At 38.8% G+C, this 15,861-nt stretch overlaps 1 protein-coding gene across 4 annotated transcripts in view; it reads left to right on the forward strand.

Annotated features, from left to right (window-relative positions):
- The first annotated feature begins 5,459 nt into the window (after positions 1–5,459).
- The window catches only part of CFAP206 (cilia and flagella associated protein 206), a 66,008-nt gene continuing 55,606 nt past the window's right edge, over positions 5,460–15,861 (forward strand). The window contains exons 1-4 of one of the 4 annotated variants that reach the window (XM_072642782.1): positions 5,460–5,833; positions 11,631–11,739; positions 13,332–13,415; positions 14,474–14,564. In XM_072642782.1, coding sequence (XP_072498883.1) covers positions 11,632–11,739; positions 13,332–13,415; positions 14,474–14,564 — 283 coding nt within the window. In that variant the 5' untranslated portion in view covers positions 5,460–5,833; position 11,631. Of the gene's footprint in view, positions 6,064–9,975; positions 10,108–11,630; positions 11,740–12,818; positions 12,895–13,331; positions 13,416–14,473; positions 14,565–15,861 lie in introns of those variants that run through there. The other 3 variants (XM_072642783.1, XM_072642781.1, XM_072642784.1) reach the window with 3 other exon arrangements.

The raw sequence follows: 15,861 nt of genomic DNA on the forward strand, positions 1-15,861 counted from the left end.
TATTTGTGTTTTAAATTTTAGTCTGTTGGAGTTCTCAGAAAAAAAACCATTTTTATTAAAGATGCATAATTTCAATAGTCCACTTAAAAACCCAAACCAGTTTAAAATTGATTTAATATGATTAAAGTCTGAGCTTGTAAAGACCGAACACATAAAATATAGTTGTTAAAAATGGGGAGGAAAATTTTATCTTTTAGAAGTTGTAAGAGCCAACTAATTCTAAAGCTGATGAGTCTTTCTACTAATATTTCCTGTTATTCCTCTTAAATCTAGAATCATAGAATGCTAAAACCAAAGGGATCTTGGAGATCTAGTCCAGCCTTATTGGTTTCTTTCTTTTGCAGATGAGGAAACTGAGGTATGAAAAGTTAACTTGTTGAAAGTCACATGGTTAGTGGCAGAGCCCTGGCAAAACCAGGGCTCTGCCAATAATTATTTATGTTTTATTTATGTTTCTACTACTTCTGCTTTATTCCTCTTTTTTCTAATCATGACCTGGAATGACACCCGGTTTGGGGAATGCAGGGTTTGTAAGTCACCATTTACTATAGGGTTAAGGGCCACAAGGGCCCTGGAGATCATTTACAATGACTCTCTCATTTTATTGAAGTTATTGAGATCCAGGCAACTGCTGAGATTTGCTCAAAATTGTCAGAGATAGGATTTAAACCCACAGATAAGAGAGAGAATCAGAAAAATGGAGCTGGAGTGAAAAGGTCCAAAACTTTTAAATGGTTATCTGAGTCGCCAGAGTCATAGGAATCTTGTGAAAGCTGACTCTGTAACAGGTCTTTTGATTCCCAATGTGCACCTCAGGGATGATTAAGAGTAGATTTCTTCAGTGAGATTACTGTCTCCTTGATTAAACTGAGATTTTCTTTTGCTCCTGAATCAAAGAAGATTTGGGAATCGTCTGTAGTCTACACTAATCTGTATTTCACTACAGATTTCTGTTTTACTACTTGCATTGGTAAGTATGTGTGCTCGCTATCCATGATTGTCATTTGTGTCCCATGGGAGACAGAGAATAAGCCCACTGTTGCCCTTTTGATCCAGGCTAGGACTGCTCAGGACCACAGAAGGGACATTTTATTCTGAGTCTAAAATAGAACATTATACCCTTTAACTGCTAATAACTGGTGTAGAACAGATAGAAATAATTCTAGCTCAATACTCCCACTGAAGACTGTGTAGCAGCTTGTTCATAAGAGGTCTGCTGTTCATTTATTCATCCAATCATTGTTATATAGCCAAGCAAGAATTCCCAGTCCTTTCAGATAATGAACACCCTCCCAAACCTACCTTGGAAAAGTGTGGACAGGGAATTCATCCTAGAGGGCCGAGCTAGTCTGATTTCCATCTAACTCCACCTGAGCAGAGATATAGTTCTATTATCCTGCCTGTACAGGCATCAAAATGGCCTTGCAAAAAGAGGTCCTTGGTTAATTCCCCTGATTTATATAAGTCAGCCTCAATCAATAAATCCATATTCGCCCACAAAGGAACAATAAAACTTCCAAAGCTTCTTCTTCTCTCTGGCAATATTTTCATGAAAATGCTTTATTTCCTTTCCTGAATAATCTTGAATACCTTCAATTTAGTGTTCCATATCAGTACAGCCTTAGGGTACTGTTTAAATGAATCCTCCAGGTCCCAGTCTTGGAGGAGGGCCAAGGCTTGAACTGAGATGATTGAAAGGAGCCAGCATGGGAGGTACTATTTTTCCAAACCCTCTCTTTTTCCTGAATGTCATCAGTACTACTTCAAACAGAAAAGATTAGGTTAGGGTCAGGACCAGAGGGCTAGTATTTATAATTAATTTATAATATATATAAATGATGTAATTTATATAATTTATCATTATAATTAATTTATAATGATAAATTATGCAATTTATATAAATAATTTATAATTATAATTAATTTATAATGAATAAATTGGCATTTATTAAGCTCCTACTCTGTCCTAGGTTATTCTTGGCTCCTCCTTTGAACTCATAGCAACTATTTTCTGTATCATTCATTTGGTACTTACCACATCCTTCCTTTTATCACCCATTATAGTTTTGAACATAAATGTCTTGTTTCCCACAACTAGACTGTAAGCTCCTTGACTGTAACATTTTTCTTTGTATCCCTCACAGAATTTCATTTGACAGTCAGTAATTATTTATTGATTTATTTTTTTAAAGCCAGGGACCGAATCCTAAGCCCAAAGGATGAAGATCTGAGGCTAGAATGTTAGGCATTAAGCAGGGAGTGGAGGAAGATTTGGGGGGGATATTGGATCTTACTTGTAGTGTCCTACTCTCTGGCTCAGTGGTTGGAGCACTGGGCCTCGAGTCAGAAAGACCAGAGTTCAAATTTGACCCCTGACACTTACTAGCTGTGTGGCTCCAGGCAAGCCACTTAACCCCTGCCTGCATAAAACTGGAGAAGAACATGGCCACTCCATCATCTTTGCCAAGAAAACCCCATAGTCAGTTGGTCCATCGGATCACAAAGAGTCAGCTACAACTGAATAAAAAAACTCTTTAGAAAGGATGTAGAAGCTAAGAAGCTTTCCCTTTTTATTCTCATAATTGTGAGAAATAAACCTAAACCAGTATCTACTTAGAAATACATCTAGGTCCTGATCAACAAATCCTGTGAAGTAATTACAGGCATCTGAATTCTCACTATTTGAAGTTACAATTTATGTAAAATATGGTTATTGGTTCCAGCCCAATGGAAGTATGCAGTGTGAATCTGAATAATTCAACCATTTCTCAAGATTCATTATTTGAATTAATGGGGACCTAACTGTAAATGAGAAGGGCAAAGGCTCTATCCTAGAGGCTTTGAGAGCTTGTCTAGAATCCGACCTGCTTCCCAGAGGATGTCTCTTCTTTTTTTTAATTAATTATTTTTAGTTTTCAACATTCACTTCCATCAGCTTTTGAGTTTTAAATTTTCTCCCTCTCCCCAAGACGGGGTGCAATCTGCTATAGGCTCTACATATACATTCATATTAAACATATTTTCTCATTAGTCATGCTGTAAAGAAGAATTGGAACGAATGGGAGGAATAATGAGAAGGAAGAAACAAAACAAAAAAAGAGAACAAATTGTATACTTTGATCTGCAGTCAGACTCCATAGCTCTTTCTCTGGATGTGGATAGTATTTTCCATCAAGAGTCTTTTGCAGTTGTCTTAGATCTTTGCATTGCTGGGAAGAGCTAAGCCTACCAAAGTTAGTCATTTCACAATGTGGCTGTTACTGTGTACAATGTTCTCCTGGTTCTGCTCATTTCACTCAGCATTAGTTCATAGAAGTCTTTCCAGGATTTTATGAAGTCTGCCTGTTCATCATTTATTACAGCACAATAGCATTCCATTGCATTCATTTACCACAACTTGTTCAGCCATTCCCCAATGGATGGGTATCCCCTCAATTTCCAATTCTTGGCCACCACAGAAAGAACTGCTATAAATATTTTTGTACATGTGGGTCCTTTTCCCATTTTTATGACCTCTTTGGGGTACAGCCCTAGGAGTGGTAGCATGAGTCTTTTCTACAACTCTTCTAAGAGATGGTTATCCAGGCACTGTTGAAGCTCGTTCAGCCCTGAGGAGCTCACTGTTTTGTTAAACAGCTTGTTTCATTTTATGATATCTTTAATTATTTAGAAGATTCTTAACATTGAGCCAAAACAACCTTCCTATAAATTTCAACATTTAATTGATCCTAGTTCTGTACTGGGGAGTCACACACAATTAAGACAATGATCAAGCCTAAGGTATATTTTCTCAGTATAATTATCCCTTAGGTTTTTCAACTATTTCTCATGTGGCAGTTTCTAAACTTCTCTGGATCCTCAGCTGTTCTCCTCTTCACCATCTCCAGTTTGCCAATGTCTCTTTTAAAGCACGGCAACCAGAATTGTTTACAATTCTTCAGAGATGTCCTTTCTCATCTGGACACTAATTTTTATCATGTACTTGAAGACTGCAGTAAGTTTTCGTTGTTGTAGTTTTTGATTTTAGGCAAGTTACACTCTTGGTTCCTACCGAGCTTGTGGTCAACTAAAATCCCCAGCTCTTTTTCATATGAGATGCTTTCTCTGTCTGCCCTACGGAGGACCTGACTTTTGCCATCTGCCCTACTGCTGACCCCTCATATATAATCTCCTTGACAGCAGGGACCACTTTGTTTTTTATGTGGATCTTCACAGTTTAACACAATGCTTATATAATAAGAGTTTAATAAATACTTTTAAATTCATCTATTCATTCATTCATTTATCCCATATTTTTGCAATTAATTAAAAAAAAAACTAAATACAAGACTTGTTATGCTGCTCGAATTTCATTTTGCTAACTTTGGTCCATCATTCCAGTTTTTTCCTAAATTAGTTTGAATCTCAGTTCTGGTATCCAGCACATTCTCTTCCTGTTTCAAGTCATCTAGAAATGTAATAACTATGTATTCTACCTCTCCATCCAAACTATCAACAGAAATTCTAAAAAGAATAAGACAGAAAGCAAAGGGGTGTGGCACACTGCTGAAGACCTCCAATGGAAAATATATTAAAATAATAAGAGGGAGGAATTTATGAAAGAGGGAAAGATCTTTAAGGTATACAGATTCTGTGTTTACAAACACCATTGGGTTTTTTTTTCAAGATCTTGTAAATTTGGATTTCCATCTAATTTTTCTTTGTCCCTGGGATTTTTTGTTTTGGTCTTTGCCTTTCTTTGTATCTCCATAGCTCAGCACAGCACCTTGTTCACATGGAAATCATGAAAGACTGTGTCACATGCTTTACAGAAATCTGGACATACTATGTTAAAGTAGTTAACTATTCTACAAATTCAATAAAACTAGCCAAAAAGAAAATGAATTTCGGTGTTTTTTTAAGAGTTCTCCTTTCTAGGGTAAAGTCGTTTTCATTTCGAGGTTGTCTTTCATGCATAGTATAACTTTTCCTTTTATTAATATTCTGCACTGCTCTTTATAATATTCTGAGTAATGCATTTCTCCTATCCTTTATTAAGGATAAAGACTAGGTACTAGACTTCTTGTCTCAGAGGTATAGGAAACTCCTAGGTGAGGAAACTTCTTGACACATGCTGAGACACACCTTCTGGGTACCCAGGTAGCATAGTGGGTAGAGTGTTGGGCCTAGAGTCAGGATGACTCGTAGTCTTGAGTTCAATTCTGGCCTCAGACACTTACTAGCTGTGTGACCCTGGGCAAGTCACTTAAACCCTATTGTCTCAGTTTCCTCATCTATAAAAAAAGCTGAAGAAGGAGATTGCAAACCATCCAGTATCTTTGCCAAGAAAATCCCAAATGGGGTCACTGAAAACGACTTAACAACGTGTGCCTCAGTTTCTTCCTCTGTAAAATGAGGAGGTTGTACTCGACCTCCAAGATCCCTTTCAGCCTTAAATAGATCATCCTCCCCTCCAAGATAGTCCTTTCCAACTCAGGAGTCAAATGTAAGAATTCTGCAGGCTCCATCTTTCCTGGGCTTGGCACCAGCGGTGGTGGCTGTTGTTTGTCCTTCGTTCTTGAGGAGCGTCATGTGTTTACAAGTAAATTGGATTTAAGTGAGGCAGGGCTGTGCAAAGTCACCAGCCTCACTTTCTCCCCAGGCACCTTCAGGATCCAGTGGCAAGATACAGATCAGAACGCCCGGAGATGGTCACCCAGGAAAGAGCCCCAGGCTGAGCCCCGCCCACTCCCGGGCCGCGTTCGGTCTCCCTGGTAACGCACCGAAGACAACAGTGCAGAGGGAGGCCGGAGCCAGGCTGCCAGGCGGGCGTCCTTCCTTCCGAGCAGTTACAGGTACAGTTGGGCGGAGGCGGCGAAAAGGCGGGGCTGAATGCGGTCCTGGCACTGTTGCGGGGTCCTGAGGCTGAGCGGGCCCTGAAGCCGGTTCTCTGAGTCACACTAGGCACGGCCTGCCTGCTATCTGTGCCCCCGCGGGGACTAGCCCAGTGCCTAGAGATCAGAGACCCCCGGGGCAGCAGAGACGTGGTTCCTGTGGAGGGGGTGAGCGGGTAAAGGAGCCCCAGGTAGGAAACTGCAAGGACGAGCAGGACCCCCTGTGAGCAGGGAAATGGTCAGGTGGATTTGAGGTCTGATGGAATCCTGGCTCCATCCAGTTCCCACGCGTGGAACCTAAAACAAATCTCTTCACTTCTTTTGGCCTCACTTTCGTGGTTTGCAAAATGAGGAGGTTGCACGATGATCCCTGGGATTCCATCCCGTTCAAATAAACAAGCATTTAGTAAGTTGCTACAATGTCGCAGTGTCCTCCGCTATAAAATGGCAATAGTCATAGCGCCTTCCTCACATGGTTGTAGTGAGGCTCAAACAGTAAGTGTAAATTACCTTACAAAATGGAAAGAGAGGGGGTGTGTGTGTGTGTGTGTGTGTGTGTGTGTGTGTGTGTGTGTGTGTGTGTGTGTGTGTGTGTGTGTGTGTGTGTGTGTGTAAAATGGGTTAGTTGGTAGTGAGTTACCTGTGTGACCTTGGACAAGTCACTTATGTGCCTTGGGCGTCAGTCTCTTCATCCGTGAAATAAGGTGGGTTGGCTTAGAGGGCTTTGGAAGCCCCTTCCAACTCTAAATCTACGATCCTATGGATCAGTTTTTAAAAGAACATCAGAGAAGAGAATTCATAGCCTCTAGAGGTGAAAGGCACTATCTATGCCAAAGGCCTCATTTTACAGATGAGGACACAGAAGTGAAGTGACTTTACCAAAGTCACCAGGGTAGTTAAGATTCAGATCTTAAGCACGACAAATGAAGTAGCACAGTATTACAACAATGAAGGGAGGGGAGGGAGGGAAAGGGAAGAGAGGGCAGAGGAGAGCACGGGAGGGGAGGGTAAAGCAGAAAAGGGGAGGAGATGAGAGGGAAGGGGAAAAAAAGGAATGGAGGGGAGGGCAGAAGAGAGGAAGGGATGGGAGAGGGGGAAAGAAGGAGCACCAACCTCAAGAAACTTACATTCTAGTTCCAGAGCCTATGATTCTTTGTGCCCTTACAGTTCTGATGTCCTGGGTCTCAGCTTGAGTTGTGAGTGAAGACAGTTTGTAGTTCTTGTCCTAGTCAAGTGTCTGAAGGATATCAGTGAATATTTCATTCGTGAATAGTAATAAATAGATTGGCAACACTTTGTTTATTTTATAGGGTGACAGAGATATAGGAGTTAGAGCAGAAAATCCAACCATTTCATTTTATGGATGAGGAAACTGACTTAGAGAGCTTAAGCAATACAAGGCCAGATTTGAACAGCAGAGCAGGGAAGTCAAGGCTTCCACATCCAGCACTCTTTCCTTTATATGCCATTTCTTGGCTGGCAGTTGTGATGCACTTAATCCTGATGAATATAACATCAGGAAAACACTTAAGGAAAAAAAATTAACCTTACAATCCTTAAGAAAATTATGCTCTATGGGGCATCACCCTTGACTGAAAACCCCAAGTCCATCATGGCAGACGAGCATCCCAGATTTCTCCAAAGCTGTACCAGTGAAAGGCACAGTCTTAGAGTAACTGCCAAGCTTAAAGGGCTGCAAGTATGAATCTGGTGATGAACTGTCTGTTCTTAGAGATCTTAGAGATTTATCGATCATTACCAAGTCAGATACAGGACAATGAAATAATTTTTAAAAATGGTCAGCGTAGCTCTTGAAAACCTCATACTAAGATTTCAGAGAGGTTTTGAGCCATGTCAGTGGAGGTATTAACAGTGCTGAATCGCAGATCCTGGATGTATTCCTCTGAAGCAAGTCTTTATACCATATCATATAGGTGAAGAGTAACAGACTTAAGGTACAGAATAAAGCATTGTTTTGGATTATGGCCAATGTGGGAATTTATTTTGCTTGACTACATCTATTTGTTACAAAGGTTTTGTCTCTGCCCTCCCTCCTCCACCATTGGAGGAGATGGGAGAGAGAGAAAATAAATGCTTACTCATTAAATTTTTTTTCTAAAGAGGATATGAATAGCTGGCTACAGTCTATGGACTATTCCCTGAAGATGTAGCTAAGTTTAGGGAGACTCATGATCAGAAGGTTGGTCATCAGGTGATGATTTTTGAGGGGTCAAAGCAGCTTATGAAAGGCATCTAAGAAAAGTTGGGATCTGTGTTGGTAGGGGAGTATGGAGTTGACAGATGCCATGGACTGCATTTTACCACTCTTTCTTACCATTAGTAATGTGAACAATTAAATTTATTAGACTGATGTCAGTATTTGGTAATTAAATGATACTAAAGGAAAAAGCACTGGGTCTGAAATCATAGGATCTAGTTTAAATCCCACCTCTGATGTTTACTACTTGTTTGACATTGGGCAAGTCACTTAATCTCCCTGTGCCTCAGTTTCCTTATTTGTAAAATGAAGGAATAGACGACCCTTGAAGTACCTTCCGGTTCTAAAACTGTGATCCTAAGAGCAGCTGAGGTAGATTGAACATATATAAAGGAATGCCATGTTGGCAGCAGCTCAATATTAAGGGATTTATCCTGAAGATATTGGAAAGATGGGTATTGATAGTCTTTATTTATTCTCTCCCCCCTTCCCCCACACACCATCGAATTCATCTAGCTTGTGAATGAGTATCTGAGGATTTCCTCCCCTAAGAATAATAATTTCCATGGAGCATTTTGATCTTATGCTTGCCATTGTGTCCAGTATTCAAGATGCAGACTTGCCTGCTGACTTTATGAATATACTGAACATGAGAATTTGGAAGAGTTTGAAGGAATGGATAAATTAGAATTGTCAAAGTTGTCCTAAAAGTTTCATTGATTCATTTCTCTAAATTCCTCATTACTGTAAAATGATTTAACATGTGTAAAATGCTTTGCAAACTTTAAAGTGCTATATAGCTGTTGTTATTTGTTCCCAAAGAGGGCCAAAATGACATCACCATGTAGGGTCAAGGTACAGTGTGTCTGACTGTGGCTGGTCAGACCAGCGCAAGCTCAGAAGACTACCACAGATCAGGCACAAACAGTACATATGAACATTTAGAATGGAGATATGTCCAAATTTGCAATTCTTTTGAGCTACTGCAGTTCTGCTTTGTTCATAGAGTATAGCACCTTCTCTGATGCAAGCATGCCAGACCAGGTGGTCCTTTGCCAGTGTCTCCTATGCCTTACGATCGATTCCAAAATTCTTCAGTAAGACTGTGAGAGTATTCTTTATTGCTTCTTCTGATCTCCATGTGAGCACGTGCCTTGTGTGAGTTCTCTGTCTTTTAGGCAAACATATATTTGGCCTTCAAACAATATAGCCAGCCCATCAGAGTTGGGCTCTCTACGGTGGAGAGTTTGAATGATGGGCAGTTCAGCTAGAGAAAGGACCTCATTGTCAGGTACTTTATCCTGCCAGGTGATCTTCAGAATTTTTCTAAGACAATACAGATGGGTAGTGATTCAGTGTCCTGGCATGGCACTCATATTTCTAGGTGTCATAGGAAAACAACAATGAGGTCAGCACAACAGCTCTGTAGATCTTCAGTTTGGTAGGCAGCCTAACACCTCTTATCTCTCACACTTTCACTTAGCTAGCTCTGGTAACGTATGTATCAACTTCATCGTCTATATGTATGTCCCTAGGTAAGGTGAACTTATCCATATGAAGGAATATTTCATATCCCTTGCATAAAGTAAGTTCACTCTGTCCTTTTGGTGACCTCTCAAGGAACATAACATGTGCGAGTTGGCCATGCCTTAATGTTTTGGGAACTAGCCACTCCCGGAACACATAGATAATACTTGGAGGATCTGGCTAGTCCTCCCAGTATATGATTAATTAGCTTATATCTTGTGGCCCCTGTATGAAATGTCCTTGACGAACAAACACCTGCATTCCCATGGCCATGTGCCTGACCAGCTTGGAACAGTGTGTGGAGCCGTTGGCAAAAAGCCTTCTTTGTCTAGGTCCCTATAAACTCCCCTCACTTAGTGCAAGTCCTTGGAATCTCACCCATGGAGAGGACGCTCTGCCTGGGACCTCTTTGCTCCCAATTCTGACCCTGAACGCTGTATCCCGGGATTCCCCAGCTGATGTAATTCAGGTGTTGGTGCTCCTTGAATTGGTGATGTTTTTCTATTTCCTCTTATATCTATATTAATATTGCTATAATTATATTAGTATTAGGCTATATTAATTATTTCTGCTGTAGCTCTAAACTGTTCATGCATTTGCCTTTTCTGTAAATCAATAAAATATCCAGCTTCTTCTCAAATGTGTCTTATTGTAGGTGCGAATCTGAACCATAAATTTCCTTAATCATACATAATTGGACGAATCCGAACCCCTTTTGAAATCACAATACACCATAGCATTCAGAATTTTTCCATTTGTTGTAACTGATGGTTCCACATATGGATGGTATGGTGTTGGCTGGTAGAGAACCTCTGTTTTCTTGGTGTTAATTGTTAGGCCAAAATTAGCAGAGGCAGCAGAGAACCAATCCATACGTTGTTGCGTCATGAGTGCAAAATCATCTGTGAAGGAAAAGATGGGCACCAGCTCTGGCCACTTTAGTCATAGCTTGTAGCCTTTTCAAATTAAATAATTTACCATCAGTGTGGTAGTTGACCTCAATGTTGTTTTTGTCCTTGTTGAAGGCCTCTGACAATATTGCTGGAAATATCATGCTAAAAAACATGGGAGCAAGCATTCAGCCCTGCTTCACTCCACTGCTGCCTGGGGAAGTTCAAAAGTGTCATCCATCATTCAGAATCCATGCAAACATTCATGCTGAGATACAGTAATGATGAAGTAGATTTTTCCATGATCTTCCACAAGCCCTTATGACTGACTGTATCAAAGGCCTTGGTCAGATCGCTGAACATTGTGTACAGACATTTCTTTTGCTCCTGGCGTTTCTTCTAGAGTTGTCAGGCAACAAAACACCATATCAACCATTCCTCAGTCCTTTCTGAAGTCACACTCCCTCTCAGGTAGATGATCATCTTCTAGGTGAGGGATCAACCTATTAAGGAGAATTCTGGCAAGAATCTTGCCAGCAGTGACTAAGAGAGAGACTCTCCTGTGATTGTCACAGGATAACCTATTTCTATTTCCTTTACAGAAATGGACAATGGAGGCCTCCTTGAACTCTTGGGGGAATGCTATATAAAGGCTAACTATTAGTATTATTAAATATGATATTAAGGATTATTGTAGGATTTTTATTTTTCATCTTTGAAAAAGTATCTGTTTCTTTTATACAAGTTACTGTATTTTCCCTGCAACTCCTCTATAGATCACATGCTTTTATACCAGTTATATATATTTATTGCATAAGAGAGAGAATAACATGCTTCAAAAGAATTTTTTGATAATCACCTATCATTGAAGCAACAGGAAGAAATGATTTTTTGTCTTTTATGGTCCAAATGTCTGTAAATGGTGTTTCTAGTACATTTTTAGTATATAATATATTCTATTATATATATTCTAGTATATAATAGTATTCTATTATCACTATTAAAAGCTAGTAAGGATGGCAAGTATATAATTCATGCTATTCTTTTAAATATTATAGTGTAGAGAAAATTGAAGATGAAGAAATTTTTAAATATCAAATTTGTAATTGTTTTATTTTACCAGAATGGCGTACAGTCAAGCTGAATGTGTTATAAAGAATATTATTCGAGAAATAGGACAAGAATGTGCACACTATGGAGAAACTGTTTCTGAAACTCTTGTGGCTTTTATGGTAGGAATAAAATGAACATTTTTAGTATTAATAGTTTATCCTGTTTTAATAATTGTATTCAATTAGACTTTAAAACTGTGTCCTATATGTTCCTAGATCTTGCTCAGTTGGAAGTATATTAAACAGTGGGGTTATAGAGGGGGGATACAGAAGAAAGAAACGGCTCGAAGGTATATAAATTCTGTAATTACAAACTAATTTTTAAAAAAAGATTTTATGAATTTGGATTGCCATCTAATTATTACAGGGACTGGTTTTGGTCTTTATTTTCCCAGTGCTTAGAACAGTGCCTGATACATAATAAGTGATAAATAAATGATTGTTGATTAACTGGCTTGTGTTCTTTTACAAGAAACTTTAATAATTTTTTAAAAAGTTCATTGACTCTGTTAATGTTCCAGTAACCTATGAATAATAAAAGAATAAATAAATATACAAATGAAATAAATGAAATATACAAATAATTGTATTTGCTTAAATCAAATATACAAAGACCCTCAATCCTAGTTTTACACATGAATTTCACCCTCTTTCCCCACCCAACTTTTCTGAGTTATTAGTTAATTTAAAGATAATTTGTCAGATTTTACTTTTATTCCTTCTTCTTTCTACCTTATGGTGGTATAAATGTGAGTAGCAGATGCCAGAGTTCTGAATAATTAGCCTCTACTCATAAAGAGTCAGATGTTGTAACAAGAATAAAGACCAGATTCATACCCTGGCGTTCAAGGCACTTCACCAACCTGCTTTTTCAGCCTGATCTCATGCAACTCTCGTATACCTACTCTGTGCTCCAGCATAGCATTACTGCAGTACTTCTTCTTGTTCCCTGAATACATTTGGTAAGCATTTATTATGACAGCAAGCATTTACTAAGCACTTACTATGTGTCAAGCATTATGCACTAGAGATACAAATATTGGCAAAAAAACCCCAAAACCCAAAACCAAACATTCCTTGCTGTGGAGGAGCTCACATTCAAGGCAGCCAAAAGGCTTGGGAATGTTAGGGGTAAGGAGTGGAGGGTGAGGATGGAATGGTGACTAAATCTGAAGAATGAAGGATAGCTAGGCTGGGTACCAACTCAAAATGGAGGTTCTGGAAAAATTCGCTACTGGGAATAGGATGCTGTAGAACAGAGGGAAAGGCAAATCGGTATGACGGATGACAGAGTCTACCATGTGTGTCTTTGTTCTTGATATTTCCCTACTGTATAATGCCTCTTATCATCCTACCCATATTCCAAGGTTTTTCACTCAAATGCCAACATGACGTTATCTTTGATGTTCCCTGTTGGAAACTATTTCTTCCTCAACTGATCTCATTGAACTTTATGATCCCCTTATAGACTTATCATATTCTTACTTGTATTATGTTTGTATGTGTACAGGTCTTATCTATCTCAACTAGATTTTACATCCTTTAAGAGTAGGGTCTAAGTATTTATTTGCATGTTTCCCCTTCAGCCTTCATGTAGTAGGATTTTAATAGGTGATGTGTGAATGACAAAACCCCAGTCTCTCAAGAAACATAATAAACAAATTTCATCATAATCATGCCATTTAGTAAAGGCTTTTTTTGCTATGCTGTAGGTGAAAGCTGTTGTTTTGGATCCAAGCAATGGCTTCAACATGGATCGAAATCTCACAAGATCTGATGTTCAGAAACTTGTTAAGGTGATTATTACTTAAGTCCTCAAGTTTGGGGTCATGTTCTAATTCTGTCTTACCTAGAGATGTTTTACTGTTATTTTAATATCAACTTAGTAGCACAACATGAATATCTATTGACATTCATATAACATTTAATATGTTAAATTGCATTATGATCTACTATTATTCTGATAAATGTAATTTTATGATTTAAGCTTGTTTTCTAAGTGGAAAGATGAAATCAAAATAAAATAATCGTCAAAATTTAGCAATGAAGTACAAATACCCACAAACCAACTTTGGAAACTGAAGAAATTGAGAATCAAGAAATCTTTTATTTCTCTCACGTTAACTGTTAATGATTTTGTAAAAACAGATTAGGTGTCTCACATATGTTTCTAAGATACAGTAAATATGAGTCTGATCTTCATGGGATGGCTAAGAAGCAGGCAGTCATAAACCCACAGAGAAAAGTTGTCTAGGTTTTATTATTCAGATGGGAAAAGAGGTTTTTTCCACTTTTTTCCCAACAAATGGTACTGGAAAAGGGCTGAATATATGTACTCTGCCTGATACATAAGATGTGTGCAGAGAAGGTGTTAAGGTCAAGGAAGGGGCATTAAGGTGGAGATCTGGAGATTTTGCTGAAAAGGTGATTTATCTATAGACATCACATGTCATGGCATGCCCCTGGGCTGCTATCTATTGAAAAGTAGTTTCTCTAGTGCTGTGGACTGGGGAAATGACTGTGCTGGTAGCTGACCAGTTACACAGCAATTCAGTGTAGAATTCCATCAAGACATCACAGGAGACTTATCTGACTCAGAAAGGGGTGGTTTTCTACTCAGCTGAGTTGTACGGGATGACTTTAACCTGGTTGTTAAAAAAAATGGACACATAAACTAGTGAAGTATTTTATTGTTCACCAGTAATAAAGTCATTTATTTTCCGTCATGTCAACATACAACTACTTATTCTAGAAAGACAAGATCTGAAGTTGTGAGCTTTATTATTTAGAGAAGAATCACTATGTTTCAGAAACAGTTCAAAGACTCACTTATGCAATTTTTTTTCCTCCCTAGATATGTGTTGATAAGTTACTGGACAAAAAAAATCCATCCCTGGACACAATTAAGATGCAAGTTTACTTTGATATGAATTATACAAACCGAGGTAATGTGTCCGATACCCACCTTTAATAATATTCTATTAAACTATATATTATAATATCACAGAATTATAGAATCTATGAGTTGGAAGGTATTTCAAGAATCATCATATTCAACCTTGTACCTGACCAAAAGTGCTTTCTACAGGATTCCTCCAAAAGTAGTTGTCCAGATTCTTCTGAAAGACCTCCACTAAAGGTGAACCCATTACCATCTTGCATCAACCCTTTCTAGTTTTATGAGGAAGGTTTTCCTTACATCTGTCTTAAATATGCTTCTGTGCACCTTCCACTAGCAACAACGAACTCTTCCCTCTAAGGTTAAACTGGTAAATATAACCACTCTTCTTGATGGTAGCCATTTAAATGCTAGGAGTCAATAATCCTCTCCTTCCCAACTTCTTCTGCAGGTTAAACATCTCCAATTCCTTTAACTAATCCTCATATAGCATGGTCTCCAGCCCCCCACCATCTGGGTCACCGTCTTCTGAATGAATTCTAGCTCATTCATCTTTCCCCAAATGTGATGCCCAGAAATGAACACAAGTATGACATGAGCATTACAGAGGATGGCAGAACAATCACCTCCATTGTTGTCCACATTATCCTCCTTTCATGATGTAGCCTAGGATAGCATTAGCTTGTTTGTTGCCATGTCATTGTTAACTCATGTTAAGCTCGCAGACTACTAAAAACCTTTAGATTTTTTTCGAAGGAAGGAGGGAGGGAAGGAAGAAAGGAAGGAAAGCAGACAAGTATTAATAAGTACCTACTATGTGTCAGATTCTCTGCTAAGTGCTTTGCAAATATTATCTGATTTGATCCTCGCAACACCTCAAAGTCGATACTGTTATTATCTCATTTTTACACATGAGAAAACTTAGCCAGAGAGAAATTAAATGACTTGCCCAGGGTAACACATCTAGTAAGTGTTTGAAGCCAGATTTGAATGCAGGTCTTTTTGATTCCAGGCTCAGCCCTTCATTGGTTGAGCCCTAGGAATGATTGTCTAGCATTGTTTCCCCTGTCTTGCACAGCCCTCCCTCACTCAAATCCAATTCAATTGTAAGTCTTGTCATCACCTTTCTGATATCATGGTTCTCTTCCAGAACAAAGGACAAACCACACACAACAGCTCCTCTCTCAGAGGAAGTGCCCCATGCCTATTAGATTTCTTCAAGTGTTCAGTGATCTGTCTTTCTAGTCTGTGCCCTGTTTTTCTACCCTCCACCTTCCTGGTGAGAATTCCCTTTTATTTCTTTGAATCTTTTTTCTTCATTGTTTTTCCTCTTGAACCATTAT

This window comes from Notamacropus eugenii, chromosome 2, assembly GCF_028372415.1.
Source record: "Notamacropus eugenii isolate mMacEug1 chromosome 2, mMacEug1.pri_v2, whole genome shotgun sequence".
Lineage (NCBI taxonomy): Eukaryota > Metazoa > Chordata > Mammalia > Diprotodontia > Macropodidae > Notamacropus > Notamacropus eugenii.